Genomic DNA, 19,122 nt, shown 5'->3' with positions numbered 1-19,122 from the left:
TGTCGATAATTAGTTCCGCGGCTATTTGCGAGAATAATGATCGATCTACACAGCGAAGAAACGGCCGGTTACTTACGCTCGACGTACAGCGACGGTTCCCTCAATGGCAAGCGATCGTGAGACGTTTTCCTTCGTCCCTCAATCGTCTCTCAAGGAATTCTTCTTTACTTTGTTATTTGCGGACGCTCCTTTTAATCTCTTATTCTTTCCCCTCTTTCTTTTTACAGCGAACTTCATTGTACAATTCTTGATCTTATCCCTCGTCCTGGGCATCCCGCTGTTGACGCTACAAGTATGTCTCGGACAAAGATTGGCGGCCGGTTCCGTGGACATGTGGAGAATATCGCCGCTTTTTCAGGGCGTCGGGATAGCTCTGCTCACCGCGCAGGCCTTCATCGGTATTTACAGCATAGTCGGCGTGTCGTGGATGTTCGTGTACTTCAGGTAGATTTATTATGTAAAAATACACCTCGAAACGTATCTTTAAAGTTGCGCATTAAACTATGCGCTATTCACAATTCGTGATAATTCGTTGAAAATTCATTATTCGCTTTCACACCGTTGTTCATATTATGATTCAACACGAATGTACTGATTCGTGGTGATTCGCGTCCTTCCATTTCGTCGAAAAACCGCTCTGCAAATCAGCAAATTGAATGACGAATCACGAATGCAAATTTAACGAATTTTCTCTCCACGCTATTTGCGATCTACACACGAATTGCGAACCGGCATATAATCTGATGCTTAAAGCTAAGCGTCAGACTATGCGCTCTCCTACTCGTGGTTCGAGATTTGTATGAAATTCGCAAATAGTGAACAGACATATTCGTCGAGTTCGCATTCGTTGTTTACTATTCGTGTCAATTCGTCAGGAAAGCGATTTTTGACGAAATTAAAGAGCGCAAATCACCATGTGTCAGTTGATTCATATTGATTCGATATACAATGCGTTAATATACATGTTAATTCGTATAAACATTACTTATATTCATATAAACTATCTACTTTATCTATTCTATTTTACATTCATATTTACACTGTTTTTAAATGCGCAATCATGTTTATATTAATAAAATATTGAGGATATTACTTTTGATAAGTTAATCGAGATTTGGTCGGTATCATCCTAAATTCTGATGAAATTTAACGGATAAATTCGTATTTAGACTTGTATATTCTAAGTTTAGTAGGTCAAGAAGGAACATATCGCACGCCTAGAAACAACGTCAGATTAATGTACATCACACGTCATATTTGTGCAATCTCGACGCGATGATCTCAATAGCTCTCTCGAGTCTCTAGACTCCTCCATCGCCTACGATGCGATATCAAAATAATGCCATGCCATGTTGATCAAGTAGGACAAAATGCGTGGTACATTGATTGCAGAGATTCGTTCATAACGAAGCAGGACAGGTATCGATGGGCGGAGCCGTTTCTTCTCTATCGAGACGACAGCCGTCCCACGTACAACACCACCGCTTCGTACAAATTATACGAGACTGTTCCGGATTATTTTAGCGGTGCTGTATTGCAAAGACATCACTTGAATGAGGCTAATCCTGATGTCGTCACGTTGAAGTTCCAAGTGGCCTTCAATCTGGCCGTCGTGTGGATGATCGTATTTGTTTCACTGAGTAAAGGTAAATTTTCTTTTTTAAAACAAAAAAGATATGAATTTTACAAAGATTTCTCTCGTTGGCCCTTTTTTCGCATCGATTTTTACAAGAAAATGAAGGAGTATTGAAAGGTCTAATTGTTGGAAAATGTTGAAATATATATTCATGTATGATACGTAAACAGAGAAAAATTTTGTCACTGTATATTTTGCATGATATGCGCGTTCGTTCAATGTGTATCACAAAAGATTTAATTTTTATTTCTATTTTAATTTAGGACTGAGATCTTACGGAAAAGTTATTTACGTTTTCACACTAGTGCCCGTGTTTGGCACATTAATCCTTTGCACAAAACTGCTTGGACTCACCCCGCCGGGCTCGATACACCAACTTTTCCCCGCCACCGTCTGGAGCGAATTCTTTATTAATGGGAAGTCATGGGTGGCTGCCTCGAACGAGGTCTTCCTCACGTGGGGTTTACTCGGTGCGGCCGCTATGCAGGTATCATCACCTACAATCGTACGATGATTATTTAACAAACGCAACTTACTTTCTCCTATGATTATTCTTCGATTAGTCGTAACACTTGAACGTGACGATCGGTAGCGGCTCATTGGAATACTGCCAATTTCAGATAGCGGCTCACAACAAGCACAAGCATCTCCTACAGCGGGACACGAGCCTCGTTGTAATCCTGACGTTTGTGGTTCTCCTTCTCGGGGCTTTCTTAGCGAATACCTGCGTACAAATCCTCAGACATCACGGTTACGTCTATACTACTAGTTCTTTCGGTAAACACATCCGTTTTGTATTACCTCGAACAGTCGAAAACATTCACGTTATTCGCCCAAATTATCATTTTCACATGATTTTACAGAGAGAATATCAGGGTATACGTTTATGAGGCTTGTCAGTCAACCAGCACCGTCAGGATACAGCAGCACGCCGGAGAGATTCATGTCTCACGCATCATTTCTCCTTGGCCAACGTGTAATACGACCTGGCGTGGACACGAGTACCGAGTCCGGATACCAGGTGTTACGGCTAGCCACTGAATTGGTGCCCTCGACGCTGGCATTGTTAGGCGCCGAACAGGTGTCGCCGTTCTGGGCGGTCCTGTTTTACTTCATCCTCATCTTATTTGGGATCGCACAACAGGTACATGTGTTTTACCTCGCACTCGACGAAAGGGTACTACGAACAAGATCCTATGAATATGCGATCAACAAATATCGACATCTTATTGTTAGTGATGAATACATAATCGAAAATACTTAAAAGTTTTGTTAATATTTTAGTTGGCGATCTGGCATTGTGTAATAACCGGTATAATGGCGATCAATACGAAAATGATGAAGCTCTGGGAGACCACAATCACGTTTTTTAGCTGTGCTTGTGCATACATACTTGGATTACCCATGGCTACGGAGGTACAGTGGAATTCTTTATAATTCAATAAATCGGAGATGACAACAAATTTTCGATAAAGTTACATTTTACTTATTTAAAGATATTACTCGATAGAAAATGCGATTATGTTCGAACACGCAAATATTTACATTATTAATTATATGTGTCACACACGGAGATACCGCATTTTAATTTACGTAGTATATTAACGCGATACGCCCATGATATAGCTGTGTAACCTGGTTATATCTGTAATATTATCTCTGTCTTCGGATACTCTTATCAGATAGAGCGCGCAATCTTTCATTCCAGAGAATTGTTATCAGCACTTTATTTTAGTTCGCACCGGCATTAGTATCACAAGCGCGTTCGTATTAAAACGGAAGATGAGTAATAACGTTCACTCGGTGGTGCGTCGTAGCGTGCCTTGCTATTTTTGCAATGAATTTTTGGAAGAGAAATATTTAACGGAGCATATAACGCATTGCGCGGCGGTCTTGGAGGAATGTCCTCACAAATGCGGGGTTTACGTTCCGCGCAGAAACCTGGAGGTACATGAGAAAATGTGCAACACGAAAACGTCGATGAGAAACAACCAAATAAAGGACATTCAAGATTCGGTGTGGAAAGAAAAGGTCTTCTCGATATTGACGTTATTGCGTTTAGCTATCGACCAGGGGGAAAAGGAGCGGATACGTTTGCAGGATGATCTCTCTAGAAACTTGAGCTTACTGCATTCTCAGCAGGAATCTTTCGTCGCGTTGCAGTTGAATGTCGAGGAAGCGGTCGAGGAATCTCGCAATAACCACGCAGCGCTGAATCGAAGGTTGAATAATCTGGAGATGATCACCGATGAGATGCAACATTGCACTACCGTAAATTTACGACAAATCTCCGAGCAGCTGAAGTTGTTGGAGGGAGAATTGGCTGACGATCAAAGTAAACACGTATGCACTCCAAACGATTGGGACCAGGAATTAAAAGACCTGAAGACGTTCGTAGCTAAGGAGAGCATACGCGCAAGCGATATATGGCAGGAACATTCGCAACGTGTCCACGACTTGAAACTGGAATTGGAAATGAGATGTAAGAACACAAAGGAATTAACGTCCAAACATGATACTTTATCAGAGAAAGTGAACAGTTTGTCGGAAGAAATCCGCAAGCATTCCGAGAGCGTGGCCAAGCGAAAGTCGGAAATAAAAGGTCTGAAGTTTCAAATGAAGGAGAATCTGAAATATATCGAAGAGCTAATCGCGGAGAATTGTAGACCGGAACCGTCGTTGAGCTCGTGTTCCTGCGAAGGGGCAGAGAACGCCTCGACGAATGGCCGTATTATATGGCGAATCGATCGTTACAAAGAAAAGATGAGCGAGGCGAAGGAGAATGATCGTGCACTCTACAGTCCGATATTTTACAACAAGGAATACGGTTACACCCTGAGAATGGAATTGTTTCTAAACGGCAAAGGGCAGTGGAAGGATCGTCACATTATCGGATGTTTGCGCGTAGAGAATGGAAAGTGGGATCCATTGCTGGACTGGCCCTGCGTTCTCAGAGCCGCCGTGATCCTACGAGACCAGGACAATCCCGCGAACGATCTTAGAAAGATCGTGAAGACCGTGGGCCGAGATAAGGATGACTCAGATCCTGATAAGGAATCTGGGCTGTACATGTTTATTCCCTATACTACACTGAGCAGATACTCCGGTTATACCAAGAACAACGTTATATTTTTGGATATACAAGTGAAGGATATAAGAACAAGTGTTTCGACAATGTCATTAGTAGCTTAATCAACTGTTACTTTTAATAAACTGTTACCTCGTACTTCTAACGGTATAGTAATAATGACAAAATTGATGACAATAAATGGTAATCACTTTAATGGGAATATATTTATTATATTTATTATTATTAAAAAATGTAGGAATTATTACGTAATTACCATCTGACAATTAGATAACTTAAAAACGCTTTTATTCTTAAACATAGTCTCATAATAATTCTAATGAAAGTACTACTCTACTACTAATGAAAGATTTTATCTTCATTATATATTATTGTATATGTTCGCAGTTGGGTATTTATGTCGTGTACTATCTCGATTACACCGTCGGTGGGGCTTGGTGGATAATTGTTTTGTATCTAATGCAAATCGCCGCCGTGTTCGCGGTCCGCGGACGTCCGCACACCGGCGAGGCGGTCGTCGCCGAGTTATTCCCACCGACCGGGCGATGCCTCAGGTACTGGGCCGGTCCTCTCCTCTCCTTCACGTGGAACGTCATTCTTCCTGTCACTTTGATGGTAAAGCAATTTCTTTTAGACGCAACGAAGTTATCGGGTCGCAATCACGCACGTGTCATCGTTATTGTACTCTTTAGGTTCTGAGTATCACAATATTCAAGAGCAGCGACTTCCGGGAACTGTACTCTTATCGTCGCACGGGCAAAGATTACTGGGCTGTGTGGGCAAGGCAACTCGGGGCGGCTATTCAGCTGACACCGATACTCATGATACCGGCAGTGGCTGTCATACAGACGTGTCGATACCTGAATAGCGGACCACCCGATATATTCGATGTAAGTATTAAGTATTCTCGCTCGCCACATAAACCTCAAATATTTTATTACCATCGCTGGAAAATAATAAACTCGCGCGCAATTGACAAAAATTGTAAAAGCAACTGTTGCTTCAAAATAATCATCAACAACGATGATATCGCGAACGGCAAAGGTAAAGCTCGCGATTATTGGGTATTTTTACATACATTAAGTGCTTTTTCTATAATTGTCTATTAGCATAATTTTTTTTATCGTACAAGGTACCTGGTAATAATCATATCACCTTTCGTGAGCAGGTAGAGCGAGTTAAACTTAATAGAAATAGTCTTCTATTGTTTTGCGATAAAAATCTACAAGAATTTTTTCTATTCAGTTTAACCCATTCTGTCTACCTACGAGAGGCGATACGGTTATTACTAGATACCTTGTATAATGTATATAATTGTATGCTACCAGCACGCTACTAATGACTAACATATCTTTCACACTTTCTGTTCTTGCTGACGATAGAACGGACAGGTGGAAGTAACGATAAATCACTGTGAACAATGTAATGGCGTAAGTTCTGACTAATTTCTTTCTGCGTTAATATTGTACAAGTGTTGCAACGACTTGCTTACTTCGCGATCTGTATTGATCTTTAATAATGGAACAATCTGTTTTATTGTCTTTTTGTTCATTTATTCTCAATGGAACAATATCTGTTTTATTTTTGCAGAGAATTCAGCTGCTCTATCGGCCACCACTGGAACCGGAGGATCCCCGCGACGCGCAGACCCAAATTGGAAACGACACCGGCACCAGCTTGCACGGGAACGGGATCTTACCCGCCGCGACCACGGAGATACCTTTCGAGGATCCGCCGCCGAAGTACACACCCCCACCGAGCTACACCACGGCGACCGGGGCGCGGATCGCGAAGATGCTGCGGCAGAGCTTTCGGCGGAGCGTGCGGAGGATCGCGAACGTGTTGGGAGAGAGCAGCGCGCCGCGGCAGAGGCCGGCGTTGCAGCCGCCACCGCCGGACTACGCGACCGTCCTGGTGGAGATGAACCAGAGCGGCACGCCGATGTCGCGCGATCACGTCGCGATCCACGTGTTGTCGGAGCCGCGGCCGGATGTGACGAACACCGGCGGTAGCCGACACAACGTGGACACTTCGGTGATCGAACGCCGTCATCGGCCGAACACCATCGACCGCGCCAGCAGGATCAGCATCGCGGGAAGATCGCGCACGATCGAGCGCACTCACTCGACGATCGACCGCGGTCGCCGGTCGTGCGCGAATCCGAACACCACCGCGCAGCACACCCTGTCCGGCCCGAACCTGACGGCCGCTGACGTAGCGAATCTGTTACGTAGTAGCATACGCAGGGGCACCGTGAGAACGCAGCAGTCCCTACGTAGAAGCTTCTGCCACGAGGAACGACCGACGACGGCGGCGTCCGTCGAGAATCTAGTCGAGGCCGCCGCGCCCATCGGCGAGGACTCCTTGATCCTATCGAAGGACACGTCTCTAGTCCCCGACGAACAGGTCGACGACCGCAGTCGCCGCGACGGCGGTGACCACGACGACGGCAACGACGGCGACGAGAAGAAGACTGCGAGCGAAATGGAGAGTTCCGTTTCTGTGATATAGACTGATACATCGGTCGGTCGTTGCGTGTACGACGCACGAAACCGGCATTTCGGGTCCAGCGAGCCGGTTAACGATTCGCTGCCTCTTTCCAGGCTGTAATATAGATTTATAAATGGAAAGAAAATTTCGTTAACCGAAATCGACACGACGTCTACTCGTCAGCCTCCAAGTGCTTGGATCCCCTCGAAATTAGGACGTTTTGCTCCCGTGTCTGAGCAATTGCACGCGCTTGTTACTATCCCGAAGTACTTTTGTGTTCTTACCGTATTTATTTCTTAATAAGCGATACCTATATATATTTCTTCGTTAAACGTTTAGAGAAAGTAATGTTTCGCATAATATAGTCCGGTGCACTACTGAATATCTCGGACCTCGGTCTTGCATTTCTCTCAACGTCAGAGCCAAGTATACGATTTTAACTCCGTTTAATTCCGCAATGTATGCAATTTTTTCTTGCGCTGCATAATATTCAGAAACAGATTTAATTGCGACTCCAAATAAGTCATGTAAATACGGGCCTTCGCCCCCTTCGATAATTAAGCAAAGGAGAATATACTGTTGTTGATAAAGTAGTGCAGTACTCGTGTCAGAAAGTATAATTGGTCTCCTAATTCTTGCGCTTTCTCCGGAGATTATGCGGAAGGGGAGTGATCGAGTTAAACAAACGGACGATTAGAAAACGCGTCACGACTCTTCCTGGCTCTTCCGGGTGGAAACTTAAGCCTAATCTCTCAAGTTCGAGAACATTTAATAGCAATGTGCTTTGAGTCAATTCAGTTTTGCAGCATTTACGGCGAATGTGCGCGGACGATATCCGCGCGTATTATTGTTCATCGAGATTAGACCATTCTGTAAATACATGTAGCATTTTAGCGAGTAAATAAATGTAGCATTTTGTAAAATTATGTTACTATTTTAAATCGACTTGCTAGGTATTTCGTTCGTCAGCCTCGTAATGCGGAAGTGTATAGTCCGTCCAGTGCCGACATTTTCTATACTTTTCCGTTATGGATCGCGAGAGTTAGGGTGCATTCCACTTAACGTTCGCAACGTTCGTGGAATTATTTCATCCTTGTTATTTGTCAAATGTTAAAACAAGGACGAATGATGCTCGCGAGCGTTGTGAGCGTTAAGTGGAACGCACCCTTAGAGATTGTCGCGGTGAGTTAGACTGACTTGCATAATATTGTCGTCTCGATCGGAAAGGAAAGAGGTATATTACTGAAATCGAAAAGGCAAAATCCCGAACAGCCAAATCCGTCGAGAACAAATTCTGCAAAGTGTCTGCTACAAATTTTTGGCAAAGCTCCAGATTTGATGCATGATCTAACATATATAATGCTATTGGGAAAATATCAACAGAAATGTAACGAAATTTGTTAATAAAATTGGATGGCAGAAATCTAGCAAACTTTTTGTCGGCGAAACACGAGCTTAATAAAGACACAGTTGATACCAATTTGCTAGCAATCTTTGATTTTTGAATTTGTTGCCAATTTGCGGACAGTTTGCTTACTGGGATTAATGCGCCTAATATCCTCGTGATCCTTACTAGCGGTACATCCAGATATTTTCCGTAAATGTAATCGCTATACCTGATATTATGGACCACAATAAAGTTTTTATGTTCTTGTAAACGTCTTCTCGTGATCCTCAACGCTGAGCCCGAGGAAAAGGATTCACAAGTGAAATATTCGAGTGAAAAAAAATGTAATTTATTAACGTATATATTGTTTCAGTCTTAACATGATAAGTTGCCTGATATAAGTCATATATTTATTGCATGGATTTATCCTTTGCATTATTATACCTGATGATTCTAAAACTCTGATATCGCTGAAGAACAATTTTGAATGTTTATAAGAATATTTGTAGAATTCAATGATAACATATTCACACTCGACGAATTATATACTTTTTTTTACTGCAAGTGCCTCTGACTCAAGAAATAAGTCATTCAACATGTTAATTTAGATACATTTAGTCCTTAATTAATTCAGATTATTCTCCCTTGTTTGCTATAAGGTTGTACATCATTCTGAGCGTTTTTATCCCCTCAGCCAGCTCCAGACACGATCTGGGCTTCTTGCTCACATTCTTTTTGTTTTTTTTTTTTTTAGTTTAAAGATGCTTTAATTCTAGAGGAAGTTATATGGCACATTTATATCTAGACTCAAACTTTCTCTTTTAATTATTATGTTATATTATCCTGCCCCTGTCTTCGCAAAAAATTTGCATTTAATTTCATTTTTATTATTCCCTCCTTCCTCAACCAGCTCCGGTGCGTTTACGTTGCTCCGTTATTATATAAGCGAAATTGAAGGTGTGATAATGGTTTACTGATAATATATACAAATCAAATACTTCTTTTTACATTCCTCCGTTTGGATCAAGCATTCTCTCTTTCACGACCTCGCGAATAATTCATTGGAAACGAACCTGCCCGGTCGCTTATCAGACTTATCAAAGTTTGTTTCGGTTGTGTCTCCGCCGGCGATTATATATTTAATTACATTCCCCCCCCCCCGTGCCCCGTAGGAGAGCGGTGGTTTGTTCTTTGTAGTTGAACTCTTTGTACTTTTTATCTTTTCTCTTTCTCTCTCCAACGTCTAATATATATATCTATATCGCTTTGAGTGTAAAAAGTACAACGTAGTGACAGCTATACCAGCTACATTGACAATTTCTTCTCGGATGTCTCAGACGATGTAATCTCGCGGCGGCTCGTCCTCGTATCTCAGGATTCTCAGGAATACGATTTGAGGCGGGTGACGCGGGTGTCATGCGGCGTACAGCCGGCACAGCCGACGGGATTAGCGTGATCTGCGGTCATCTGCGTACCCGCGTGTCCGTGCGGTCCGTGATTCAGGGCACGTCTTCGGCGGTCGGGCGCCTCGCACGTCGACGTCCCGCGAGACGGCTACGCCTCGCGACTCTGTCGCGCCCGAGATCAGGATGCCGGAACGAATCGAGATCGGTACGTGGAACCCCCCCGGCTCTCACGCCAGTACACGCGAATCTGCGATTATTTACACGACGTGACACATAACCTAATAACGGAGCAACGTAAACGCACCGGAGCTGGTTGAGGAAGGAGGGAATAATAAAAATGAAATTTTATATGCAACTTTATTGCGAAGACAGGGGCAGGATAATATAACATAATAATTAAAAGAGAAAGTTTGAGTCTAGATATAAATGTGCCATATAACTTCCTCCAGAATTAAAAGCATCTACAAACTTAAAAAAAAAAGAATGTGAGCGAGCAGCCCAGATTGTGTCTGGAGCTGGCTGAGGGGATAAAAACGCTCAGAATGATGTACAATCTTATAGCAAACAAGGGAGAATAATCTGAAATAATTAAGGACTAAATGTATCTAAATAAACATGCTGAATGACTTGTTTCTTGAGTCAGAGGCACTTACAGTAAAAAAAGTGTATAATTTGTCGAGTGAATATATTATCATTGAATTCTACAAATATTCTTATGAACGTTCAAAATTGTTTTTCAGAAAAACACCTTTAACCGTATAAAAAAACTTTATTCTACCTTTTCAACTTTTTTTCATGTAGAATCATCCTCTTTCCACTTGTACCATCAGTTCTAAAATGCTCTGTATATTGTAATATTATTTAATTTATATGTATATTAGTTTTATTGTATAACATATTGTATTTGATACATTTGGTTACTTAAGTTCCACAAATTCCAGGTGTTATCCCGAATAATTTGAGGCACGAGGAGACTATAGTTCAAATAGCGGTAGCTCTGGACAATCTGGGCGATGCTGTCACATATATATTCGATTGCATCGACAGGAGGCTCTCGCAGAACACTCAGAGGTAAAATAAAAAGAAAGAATCTATCAATCTCAATTTTCATTATGTCCAATACAACCGTCATGTTCATTTGTTTAATTGCACGTTTGCTTGAGATATTCAGTGATAATATCTAACAAAGATTTTCCTTTTGTAGATTAACCAACGTTAAAGAGAGGGCCAGGAAGCTGGAGGACAGATTGCACTATTTACAGACTAATTTAAATCTAAAAGCGGTGAAAATGTATTCCGCTGCTAAATATCCGGCTAATCACACTTACAAGGAGTATCAGATGACCATACCGCCACAGCGCAAGCATGCTGCTGCTATACCAAGCATTTACAAATGTTCCGTGCCTATAAAGGATATCCCCGAAGCATATTTATCGTCTAATTGCAAGACGGAGGACGGCCAGTACGCCGCGAATGTCAGCCTCCAAGAAAAACTCCAGTTTTATCACGTGCGATCGAAGGCCGGCAAAAAAGATAACCTTGAGGATGACGTGGAACCATTCCCGCCGCAATTATCCTCAGTTAGTGCCCTCCTACTGTTCGACAGCATGGATAGCCCATACGAAAAAACGTCCATGCGATCGTCGCGTCAATCAGCCGATAAGCAGCAAATTGAGGACGCCCCAGATTCGATTGTACAACCGTGGCTCTCGTCAGAAATGGACGCGTCTTCCAGCTATTTGTATACCCCAACCCTCGGAGAGGTCAGATTCTTATAATACATTAATTTATCAACAATTTATATATTAATTGAAAACATTTGTACTTGTGTTTTTTATCTTAAACTTATTCTATTTATTCTTACAAAAGGGCTTTGCGTATTTCAGGTTCCTCAAATAAATGTGCCGCTGACGCTCCCAGATCTACCAGGCATTGTGGATGACGAGAAATTTGTGCTCGATCTCAACTCCCAAAGTCCTATCGCGCCGTCATCCGCGGTCACGACGCCCACCGTTCGTTTAGATCTACCGACGCCGATCAGTGACGAGAGAGACTCTCGGTCGAAGACTGAAGATAGTGCTCCACACTTGCCTGTTTTAACTGGAACCACATCTGCTACGACAACTGCATCGGCACCTGCGCCACCACCTCCACCGCCTCCTACGGTTACCGTAAACGCAGATAGTGTCGCGAGCAATGAAAAAATTAATTTTCAACAAGTTATGGCACCTCCTCCGCCACCACCACCACCACCACCGCCGCCGCCGCCGCCGCCACCACCAATTGCAGAACCGTCTGTGCCTGCGTCAAATGACAAGAAGAAGGACAGGACAGCGAAACGTCCGCCTGCGACAACCGGAACGGACGATCGTTCCAATTTGATGGCGGCGATTCGAGACGCTGGCGGAATAGGCAGAGCGAAATTGAGGCCTACCGTACCGGACGAGAAGAAGGATGATCGATGGTCCTCGGCTTCGGTCGGGGGAGATCTGATGGCGGATCTGCATACGAAACTGGCACTGAGACGTAAAGGCATCGCCGGCTCTACGGTAGGCGCACTAGAGAGAATGTCAAGCTTGATACCGCCACCCCCGAAACCGAACGAAGCGTCCGCGTCGGACAGAAATTCCGCCACCAGCGAGTACGACTCTCAACCCGATACGGACGATTGGGAAGAGTGATTGCTGCTGTTGCGATAATTGGCAGAACAGCGTGCCATTGAACAATTATATTGTAACGAACGAGGAATCGATAACAAATGGCTTAAATTAATCAGCATTCGCATGTGAAGACTCAGGGGAATTTTTTATTGGATAAATCCAATGAAGTAGGAGGATAGAATCATAATACGCAGATCTAGTTACATTATTTTTTTATTCAACAGATCTGAAAATACTATTTGAATTGTAAATTTCACTTGCATCCTGTGGTTACTAATCATATCTTTTTTTTTTCTTTAGAGAATAATTTGTACAAAAATCTATGTTGAATATATAATTTTGCTAATATTACAATAGTTTGAGCAAAATAATATTACGTGACTATATTTACAGGCGAATAAATTACAAAGTTTTCTTAGGGATGATAGAAGAATCGTTACGAAAGAATAAGTAACAGAATAGAAAATTTTATTTTATGCGTCAATACATTTTTTCCAAAAAATTATTTAATTATTTACTCACATATTTATATATATATATATATATATATATATATATATATATTCGTTTTGTCCGTTATATATGTATATTGTTTACGATCTTCCTCAAAAAAGTCTTGTACATAAAGTATATTACAAAGCTCATCAATCCAATAAAAAAAGATTGTACATTTCCTAATATATAATACAGTGTACAATATACGAATGTAACTAATGTACATATACTGTTACGTTAATAAAGTTTTATATTCAAACTGTATAATACACAATATATTTGGGATATTAAAATTTGCACATGTACCACGGTTGCTGAGCAGTCTTTCAATACGTATCTTAAGAATTATTAATATCACGATTCGCGATATATGATATGTTTACATTGTTTACAACATTGGACATATATATTTGAAACTCTTTACAAAACAACAAGTCCTGCGTAAGTATATATTATACCCTGGTATCATACTTTCATTCGTTTGGTTCTTATGTACATACATGACAAAATTAAGAAAAAAATCTGACTTTCGAATGTAGTACTCTTTTTGTATAAAATGTATATCGCACTTCGTATTTCCGCCGTATTTCAAATAGTTCTAACATTTGGTGTATATCATCGGTTTGAAATTCATACTCGAAATAGCTGCGAGGCAAGAATAAATTTACATAAATCTATTTCTGTCACGGTAAAATTAATGGCTTTGCATCTACCGAGTATAAATCATAGAGAGTGTAAGGCGAGCGACGGGTATCGAGAGGCAAAACATTTTCCCAAAATTCTATAATTACATCGCGCGGCTAAAGTTATAAATCTGGTGCGGCCCAGTTCAAGAATTTCATGCAAATCTCGAAGCCCATAAAACAGGCTGCATTTGCAGGAAAAGCTCGTAGCATAACGGGTACAACACCTTTGTAGAGAGCCATTGGTCCCTCGTTTTTCATTAATTTAACGAATACCTCGCGTATTCCGTTTTTGTATGTGCCTTCTGGTGCTGTACAATAATATAAGGTAATAAATATTATATTTATATCCGTAAATGAATATAATTCTAATAGCTTAATTAAAATCTTGAAAGGAAAAAAAAAGAGAAGAGTAGAAGTATATATTTACCAGTCTGTAGGCGGCTTTTTAGGATATCAGGTGGCATTCCCACCAGCCAGTTTGCAATACCCGCAAAACCGCCAGCCGTTATGGTAGCCAGTAAGCTAAGTTTCCCTCCCTCTGGAGTAAATCGTTCCTTTAGATATTCGTACGTCAGGAAGTACATTCCGCTGGCTGGAATATCTGAAAAAAAAAAGCGTATAGAGGCATAGTAAATTCGGAAATCGCTCATGTATCCTTGCGCGAACCGAAGATGGCATATAAACATTATGTAGAATTAATAATAGCGAGTAGAGCGTGTGGGCTGGTAGATAGAAGGCATCCTGTTTGATAGGAAGCACATCAAAGCATATAGATAACAGTTAACAAAATACAGTTTCCTTCGGGCCAGTGTGCTGCTGCTGGTCCTAAGTATCGTGCTACGTTTCAAAATCGTCACATAGTGAAACAACATGACATTTGCCTTCTTATTGTTCGTCGCCTTGTTTTTGGTATATATACAAATTTTAACACTGTCGCTTCGTTAATAAAATCTTTGCTTTCCGTGCAATTATTTTGCACGGATATATAATACTATATATACTATATATACAGTAAAATGATTGCTCTATCAAACTAGGTCGAACGCGTTACGAAATATATTTAAAAAATCACGAAGTAATCTATATAAGTTTGAAACATTCTGTCGCAATATAGAATCATTGATTCAAATCGTGTTATATTCAGGATCAGTATATGGGACAAATTGTCGATATCGGTGATGTGTGGGAGATCCGATGCCCGCAAGGATGTACCTGTGAGATCCAAAAGTACTCCGATCTATCCTTGCATCAATGGGCTAGCACGAACAGGGATAATAATCAGGTATGAGCAAATGAGCACGGACAATCAACGTATTCGCTTCCGTAATTTAACGTCTTCGTCATCAATAGGACGTACCCTCTGACGATGTTGATTTCAATATGAACGACAATCCAATGGCTCATGAATTGTTGAAGATCGCAACATGCGTGATTGTCGACAACCCTGAAGAGCTTTTGGCTAAACTTCCTTCAGATATACAGGTCGTATAAAAAGCACATGCAATTTCATACATTTATATATAACTCATATTAACTTATCCTGGCGTTTCATCAGGTTCTGACGTTACTCGAATCGGGCAGCGGGGACGTTGATATTCTTTTGCAAGCTACTACATTCCAACGATTCACTGAACTAATATCGCTAGATATTCAAGGAATAGATTACAGTGATCTCTCCACGAAAGAGACGAATAATCGTACAGATAAAGGCGGCATTATTCTCGCATCTGACGCGATGTATCCTCTGGGATCTACTTTATTGTATCTAAATCTGGAACGAGTTAAACTGTCAAACTTGAATCTGCCAAACAAGGACAAGGCGAATCTAGTGATCAAGCCGGTGAACTCGCAGGAAACGGAAACAGCCGACGAAAATCAGGTGCCTGTAAGCAATACCAGCCAGCACAAAGGTCACCGGCTTATTTTTCTAAGTCAACAGAACAAAGAAGATAAAGAGATCCTGCCGTATGATCTCTATAAGCAAGAATTGGAAGGCTATAGAGAAAACGTTGAACTGTTTGCCGCGCTCGGTGTGCTGACGCATTTAAGGGTATACGATTGCGCCCTGAAAGATATATCCTGGCATATGTTCGACGGCCTCAATAGCCTTCTTTATCTCTCGCTGGAAAAGAACAGTTTGAAATTCATTCCCGAATTTTGCTTTTACGGCACGCCGAACTTAAGACTACTCTCGCTGGCAAGCAACGAATTATTGACGCTGAAGAGCGTAGACCTGGCAGGATTGCTCATGCTGGAACATCTGGATTTAAGACAAAATAATTTGACATTCCTATCGGAGTTATCGTTTCCGCCTTTCCCAGCGCTCGTGAGCGCCGATTTCACGGACAACCCTCTGGATTCTATTTTTCCAAGGTAATGAGGTAATACTTATACGCGATGTGTTTCCGCGATTAAATCTGAAGACTGTCGTATATTTATTTCAGTACCTTCGAGATCATGAATACAACAATAAAGTTGTATCTCGGAGGTATGGCATCGAAACTGAAACTGCAGAAGAACTCGTTACTGGGCCTACGTCAAGCTGAGATATTACACTTGTACAATCTAGAGATACCAATATTAGAACGCTTCATCTTCCAAGGATTGCCATCGTTGACACATCTCAAGATGCGAGGAAACGTCTCGAGCATCGATTTCGATGCGTTTGTCGATCTTGCTAACTTGCTGGATCTCGATCTAAGTCACTGTCATATTCAGCGAATTTCTATGGATGCCTTCTACGGTTTGGAGAAAGTTAAGAGGATTGACTTATCGAATAATGATCTTGAATTCATACCGCCTGGTTTATTCACTGCTCAACAGCAGAAGGAATTGAGAGAAATCATACTTACAAGTAACAAATTAACTTCGTTACCTTTAGAGTTTTTTAGAAATTTGAGGTTGCCAAATAAACAAACGCACGTACAAAATATAAGATTGGATGACAATCCTTGGGATTGTACTTGCGTCATGGTCAGCTGGAATCCTAATCTGGTAACTAATATTAGTAATATTATATTTGATCTCTGTTTAAGCAGTAATGACTTAATTACAAACAGAGACAAATACTGAATTAATATATCTGATAATATATCAACAATCCGTTAATGACTTTGTGCAACGCAGGTAAACAGAAACAAGGAAACGGCTCCACGCTGTTCGACGCCAAAACGATTACAGAATTGGGGGGTCTTCTATGCATTACGCAAAGGTGGCTTACAATGCAGAAGCCCGAAGAAAAGGTACCTTCGGAAGTCTCTAAAGACGAGAAGCTTCGAGGAAGATAACGATATCAGTTAGCCAATCTCCCTTCTCGAATTGTATGTATATATTGATATACACGGAGGATTATAAAAGAAATACATTAAAAATTTTTATAACACGTCTTCCTTTCTAAAAATATATCTGATCCTTCACTCTAGGGTAAGTATTGGTGTGCATACGTAATAAGTCTGTGTAAAAGTTACTATTTCATTTCTGTTGACGAACATCTGGTTAGTATATACAAATGTAACATTTTCAAATGTAAGCTTAAAAATAATATACACGATTTGGAAATTGTGTAACATTGCAAAATACGAATCTCTACCTCTTAACAACGTAGCACAGGTGCCCTTGTAAATACTTCTAATGCCGCCTTCTCGGTACAGTTGCTTCGCGCAATCCAAAGGTCCGCTGTACTTTGGCTTCGCGTCCGCATGCTGTATTTGCAACAGACATTTGATACGTTCACCAGGCGCCATTATAACGGTCGTGAATATGCCGCTAAACGCGCCGGCGTAAAACAGCTGCGACGTCGAGAGTTTCTCGTTCGGAACGCTCTGCTGCAGCTTTTTCCCGACGCTGTATCCAAAGAAACTTATAGCGAATATCGGGGCAACGCCGGACAACGGTGCGCCCATGCCTGAACAAATAATAAAAACGAATTTATAAAAACAATTAATAATTTTCCCTTTCAAAAACATACAAGTCGCAAAAATATAAATAATCTGTGAAGACATAAACTATTCTTATTTATGATTAGAGACCTGGTTGAGCTACTTGAATACTTATATTTATGCATCATGTTATGTAAAACTTTGCAAATTCTAAAATATTAAATTGTCTGCTTCACCTTGATGCAGTTGATCAAAGTGCAGTTAATATGTCTATAGGAATAATTTAAGAATATACGGGTCTATTTTCTATTGCTAAACTGGCTGCACTAGTTCAGAGTTTATCTTTTTCTTTCCAATGTGGAGAGTAAAAAAGATAAACTCTGAACTAGTGCAGCCAGTTCAGCAATAGAAAACAGATCCTTGTATCTCTAATCTCGGCATTGAAATTTGAAAACCCTGATGCGACGATATTCGTAAGGTATTCAGCGTAACATCAATACCCTTATATAAGCCACGTATTCCTTCTTTGGTGATCGTTTTCTTAGCGCAGTCCCATGTACCAGAGTATAGAGGCAATTCATTGGGTCCTGGCACCGGCATCGTCTGGAGCCGTACCTGTAGACAGAGCAACATCTCTTTTTACATAAAACGCACATGGATTCGTGCGGAAGGTAGATTGCAATATCTAGGCAGACTGTTGGCGAGAAAAGGGAGAACAGGAATATGCAAACTCTACGGTCAATTGGATTTAACAAGCTGATCAATTAATTAAGGTGTAACCTCACCTTTATGGTGTCCAGAGGGTGGCCAGCTACCACGGTGCACACCCCGCCGAATCCACCGCTTAGGAAATATTTTATGGGGCTAACGCTGTCCGACATGGTGATTATATGACTGGAGGTCTCTTCAACAGGAAAATACCGTAGAAATAACAGCTCTAAAACTCGTTGGCGAGCCAGGGGTCAAAGTACACCGGCAATTGGCCCTTGACGTATCGAGATCGTAAATCCCATTAATCGGTCGTGACGTTTTTCACAGTGTTTTACGCAACTTAATGTATATTCGTATTTATATTGCAACGACATTTTAATAACGAAAACGAATAAGGGAAAAATCGTCACAAAATACGTATCATAAGTAAAACGATCGGTCTGTTCGTTCCAGGTGCTAATGTTACACCGTCTGCACTCGAAACGAGGACGAGTAGAATATTTTCCGATCGGCATCGTGAAAAGGAAAAAGAAAAGGAAAAGGAATATATACACGAAAGTGTCAAACTAATTAAAACAAATCTGACTAATCAAAGATACTCGAGAATGTAATTTTAATTTAACAGTCGTCAAAATTATGCATTCACGAGAAATTGTTAAAGTTTGTATTAGGATCGAAAAGTAGT

At 41.2% G+C, this 19,122-nt stretch overlaps 4 protein-coding genes and 1 long non-coding RNA gene across 8 annotated transcripts in view; 3 read left to right on the top strand and 2 right to left on the bottom strand.

Annotated features, from left to right (window-relative positions):
- The window catches only part of Bdg (sodium-dependent transporter bedraggled), a 63,087-nt gene extending 54,215 nt beyond the window's left edge, over positions 1-8,872 (top strand). For 3 of the 4 annotated variants that reach the window (XM_071697691.1, XM_071697688.1, XM_071697690.1), the window contains 10 exons: positions 228-444; positions 1,393-1,646; positions 1,900-2,123; positions 2,257-2,413; positions 2,500-2,780; positions 2,921-3,052; positions 5,112-5,339; positions 5,417-5,614; positions 6,107-6,154; positions 6,315-8,872. In XM_071697691.1, coding sequence (XP_071553792.1) covers positions 228-444; positions 1,393-1,646; positions 1,900-2,123; positions 2,257-2,413; positions 2,500-2,780; positions 2,921-3,052; positions 5,112-5,339; positions 5,417-5,614; positions 6,107-6,154; positions 6,315-7,235 — 2,660 coding nt within the window. In that variant the 3' untranslated portion in view covers positions 7,236-8,872. The remainder of the gene's footprint in view (positions 1-227; positions 445-1,392; positions 1,647-1,899; positions 2,124-2,256; positions 2,414-2,499; positions 2,781-2,920; positions 3,053-5,111; positions 5,340-5,416; positions 5,615-6,106; positions 6,155-6,314) is intronic. The other variant, XM_071697689.1, reaches the window with a different exon arrangement.
- On the bottom strand, positions 431-4,168 carry LOC139767948 (uncharacterized). The gene is made up of 4 exons (XR_011717251.1): positions 3,765-4,168; positions 2,438-2,816; positions 1,929-2,360; positions 431-1,636 (listed from the first exon to the last, which is right to left on the bottom strand). It is a non-coding gene; the product is annotated as an uncharacterized lncRNA (long non-coding RNA).
- Positions 8,873-9,883: 1,011 nt separating the features above from the next.
- LOC139767942 (WASH complex subunit 1) lies at positions 9,884-13,475 on the top strand. The gene is made up of 4 exons (XM_071697697.1): positions 9,884-10,212; positions 10,949-11,078; positions 11,212-11,770; positions 11,894-13,475. The coding sequence occupies exons 1-4, from the start codon at positions 10,191-10,193 to the stop codon at positions 12,686-12,688; spliced, it is 1,506 nt and encodes a 501-aa protein (XP_071553798.1). The 5' UTR covers positions 9,884-10,190; the 3' UTR covers positions 12,689-13,475.
- On the bottom strand, positions 12,863-18,905 carry Colt (carnitine/acylcarnitine carrier protein colt, mitochondrial). Its single transcript, XM_071697702.1, has 5 exons — positions 18,512-18,905; positions 18,227-18,341; positions 17,438-17,752; positions 14,276-14,449; positions 12,863-14,156 (listed from the first exon to the last, which is right to left on the bottom strand). Exons 1-5 carry the CDS (start codon positions 18,605-18,607, stop codon positions 13,969-13,971), a joined length of 888 nt encoding a protein of 295 aa, XP_071553803.1. The 5' UTR covers positions 18,608-18,905; the 3' UTR covers positions 12,863-13,968.
- LOC139767937 (uncharacterized) lies at positions 14,630-17,230 on the top strand. The gene is made up of 6 exons (XM_071697692.1): positions 14,630-14,757; positions 14,993-15,130; positions 15,199-15,330; positions 15,404-16,221; positions 16,293-16,842; positions 16,975-17,230. The coding sequence occupies exons 1-6, from the start codon at positions 14,719-14,721 to the stop codon at positions 17,146-17,148; spliced, it is 1,851 nt and encodes a 616-aa protein (XP_071553793.1). The 5' UTR covers positions 14,630-14,718; the 3' UTR covers positions 17,149-17,230.
- Positions 18,906-19,122: the final 217 nt, after the last annotated feature.

This window comes from Temnothorax nylanderi, unplaced genomic scaffold (assembly GCF_030848795.1).
Source record: "Temnothorax nylanderi isolate EJ_2023f unplaced genomic scaffold, tnyl_v1.0 TNYL_tig0013_pilon, whole genome shotgun sequence".
NCBI lineage: Eukaryota > Metazoa > Arthropoda > Insecta > Hymenoptera > Formicidae > Temnothorax > Temnothorax nylanderi.
This window is presented reverse-complemented; position numbering and strand designations above follow the sequence as displayed.

Coding starts and splice junctions, on each gene's coding strand:
- LOC139767942 (XM_071697697.1), top strand. CDS start 10,191: ATGCCGGAACGAATCGAGATCG. Junction 10,213..10,948: donor GCCGGAACGAATCGAGATCG/GTACGTGGAACC, acceptor CACAAATTCCAG/GTGTTATCCCGAATAATTTG. Junction 11,079..11,211: donor CTCTCGCAGAACACTCAGAG/GTAAAATAAAAA, acceptor TTCCTTTTGTAG/ATTAACCAACGTTAAAGAGA.
- Colt (XM_071697702.1), bottom strand. CDS start 18,607: ATGTCGGACAGCGTTAGCCCCATAAAATATTTCCTAAGCGGTGGATTC. Junction 17,753..18,226: donor AATACGTGGCTTATATAAGG/GTATTGATGTTA, acceptor TTATTTGTTCAG/GCATGGGCGCACCGTTGTCC. Junction 14,157..14,275: donor AAAAAGCCGCCTACAGACTG/GTAAATATATAC, acceptor ATTATTGTACAG/CACCAGAAGGCACATACAAA.
- LOC139767937 (XM_071697692.1), top strand. CDS start 14,719: ATGACATTTGCCTTCTTATTGTTCGTCGCCTTGTTTTTG. Junction 14,758..14,992: donor TGTTCGTCGCCTTGTTTTTG/GTATATATACAA, acceptor TGTTATATTCAG/GATCAGTATATGGGACAAAT. Junction 15,131..15,198: donor CGAACAGGGATAATAATCAG/GTATGAGCAAAT, acceptor CGTCATCAATAG/GACGTACCCTCTGACGATGT.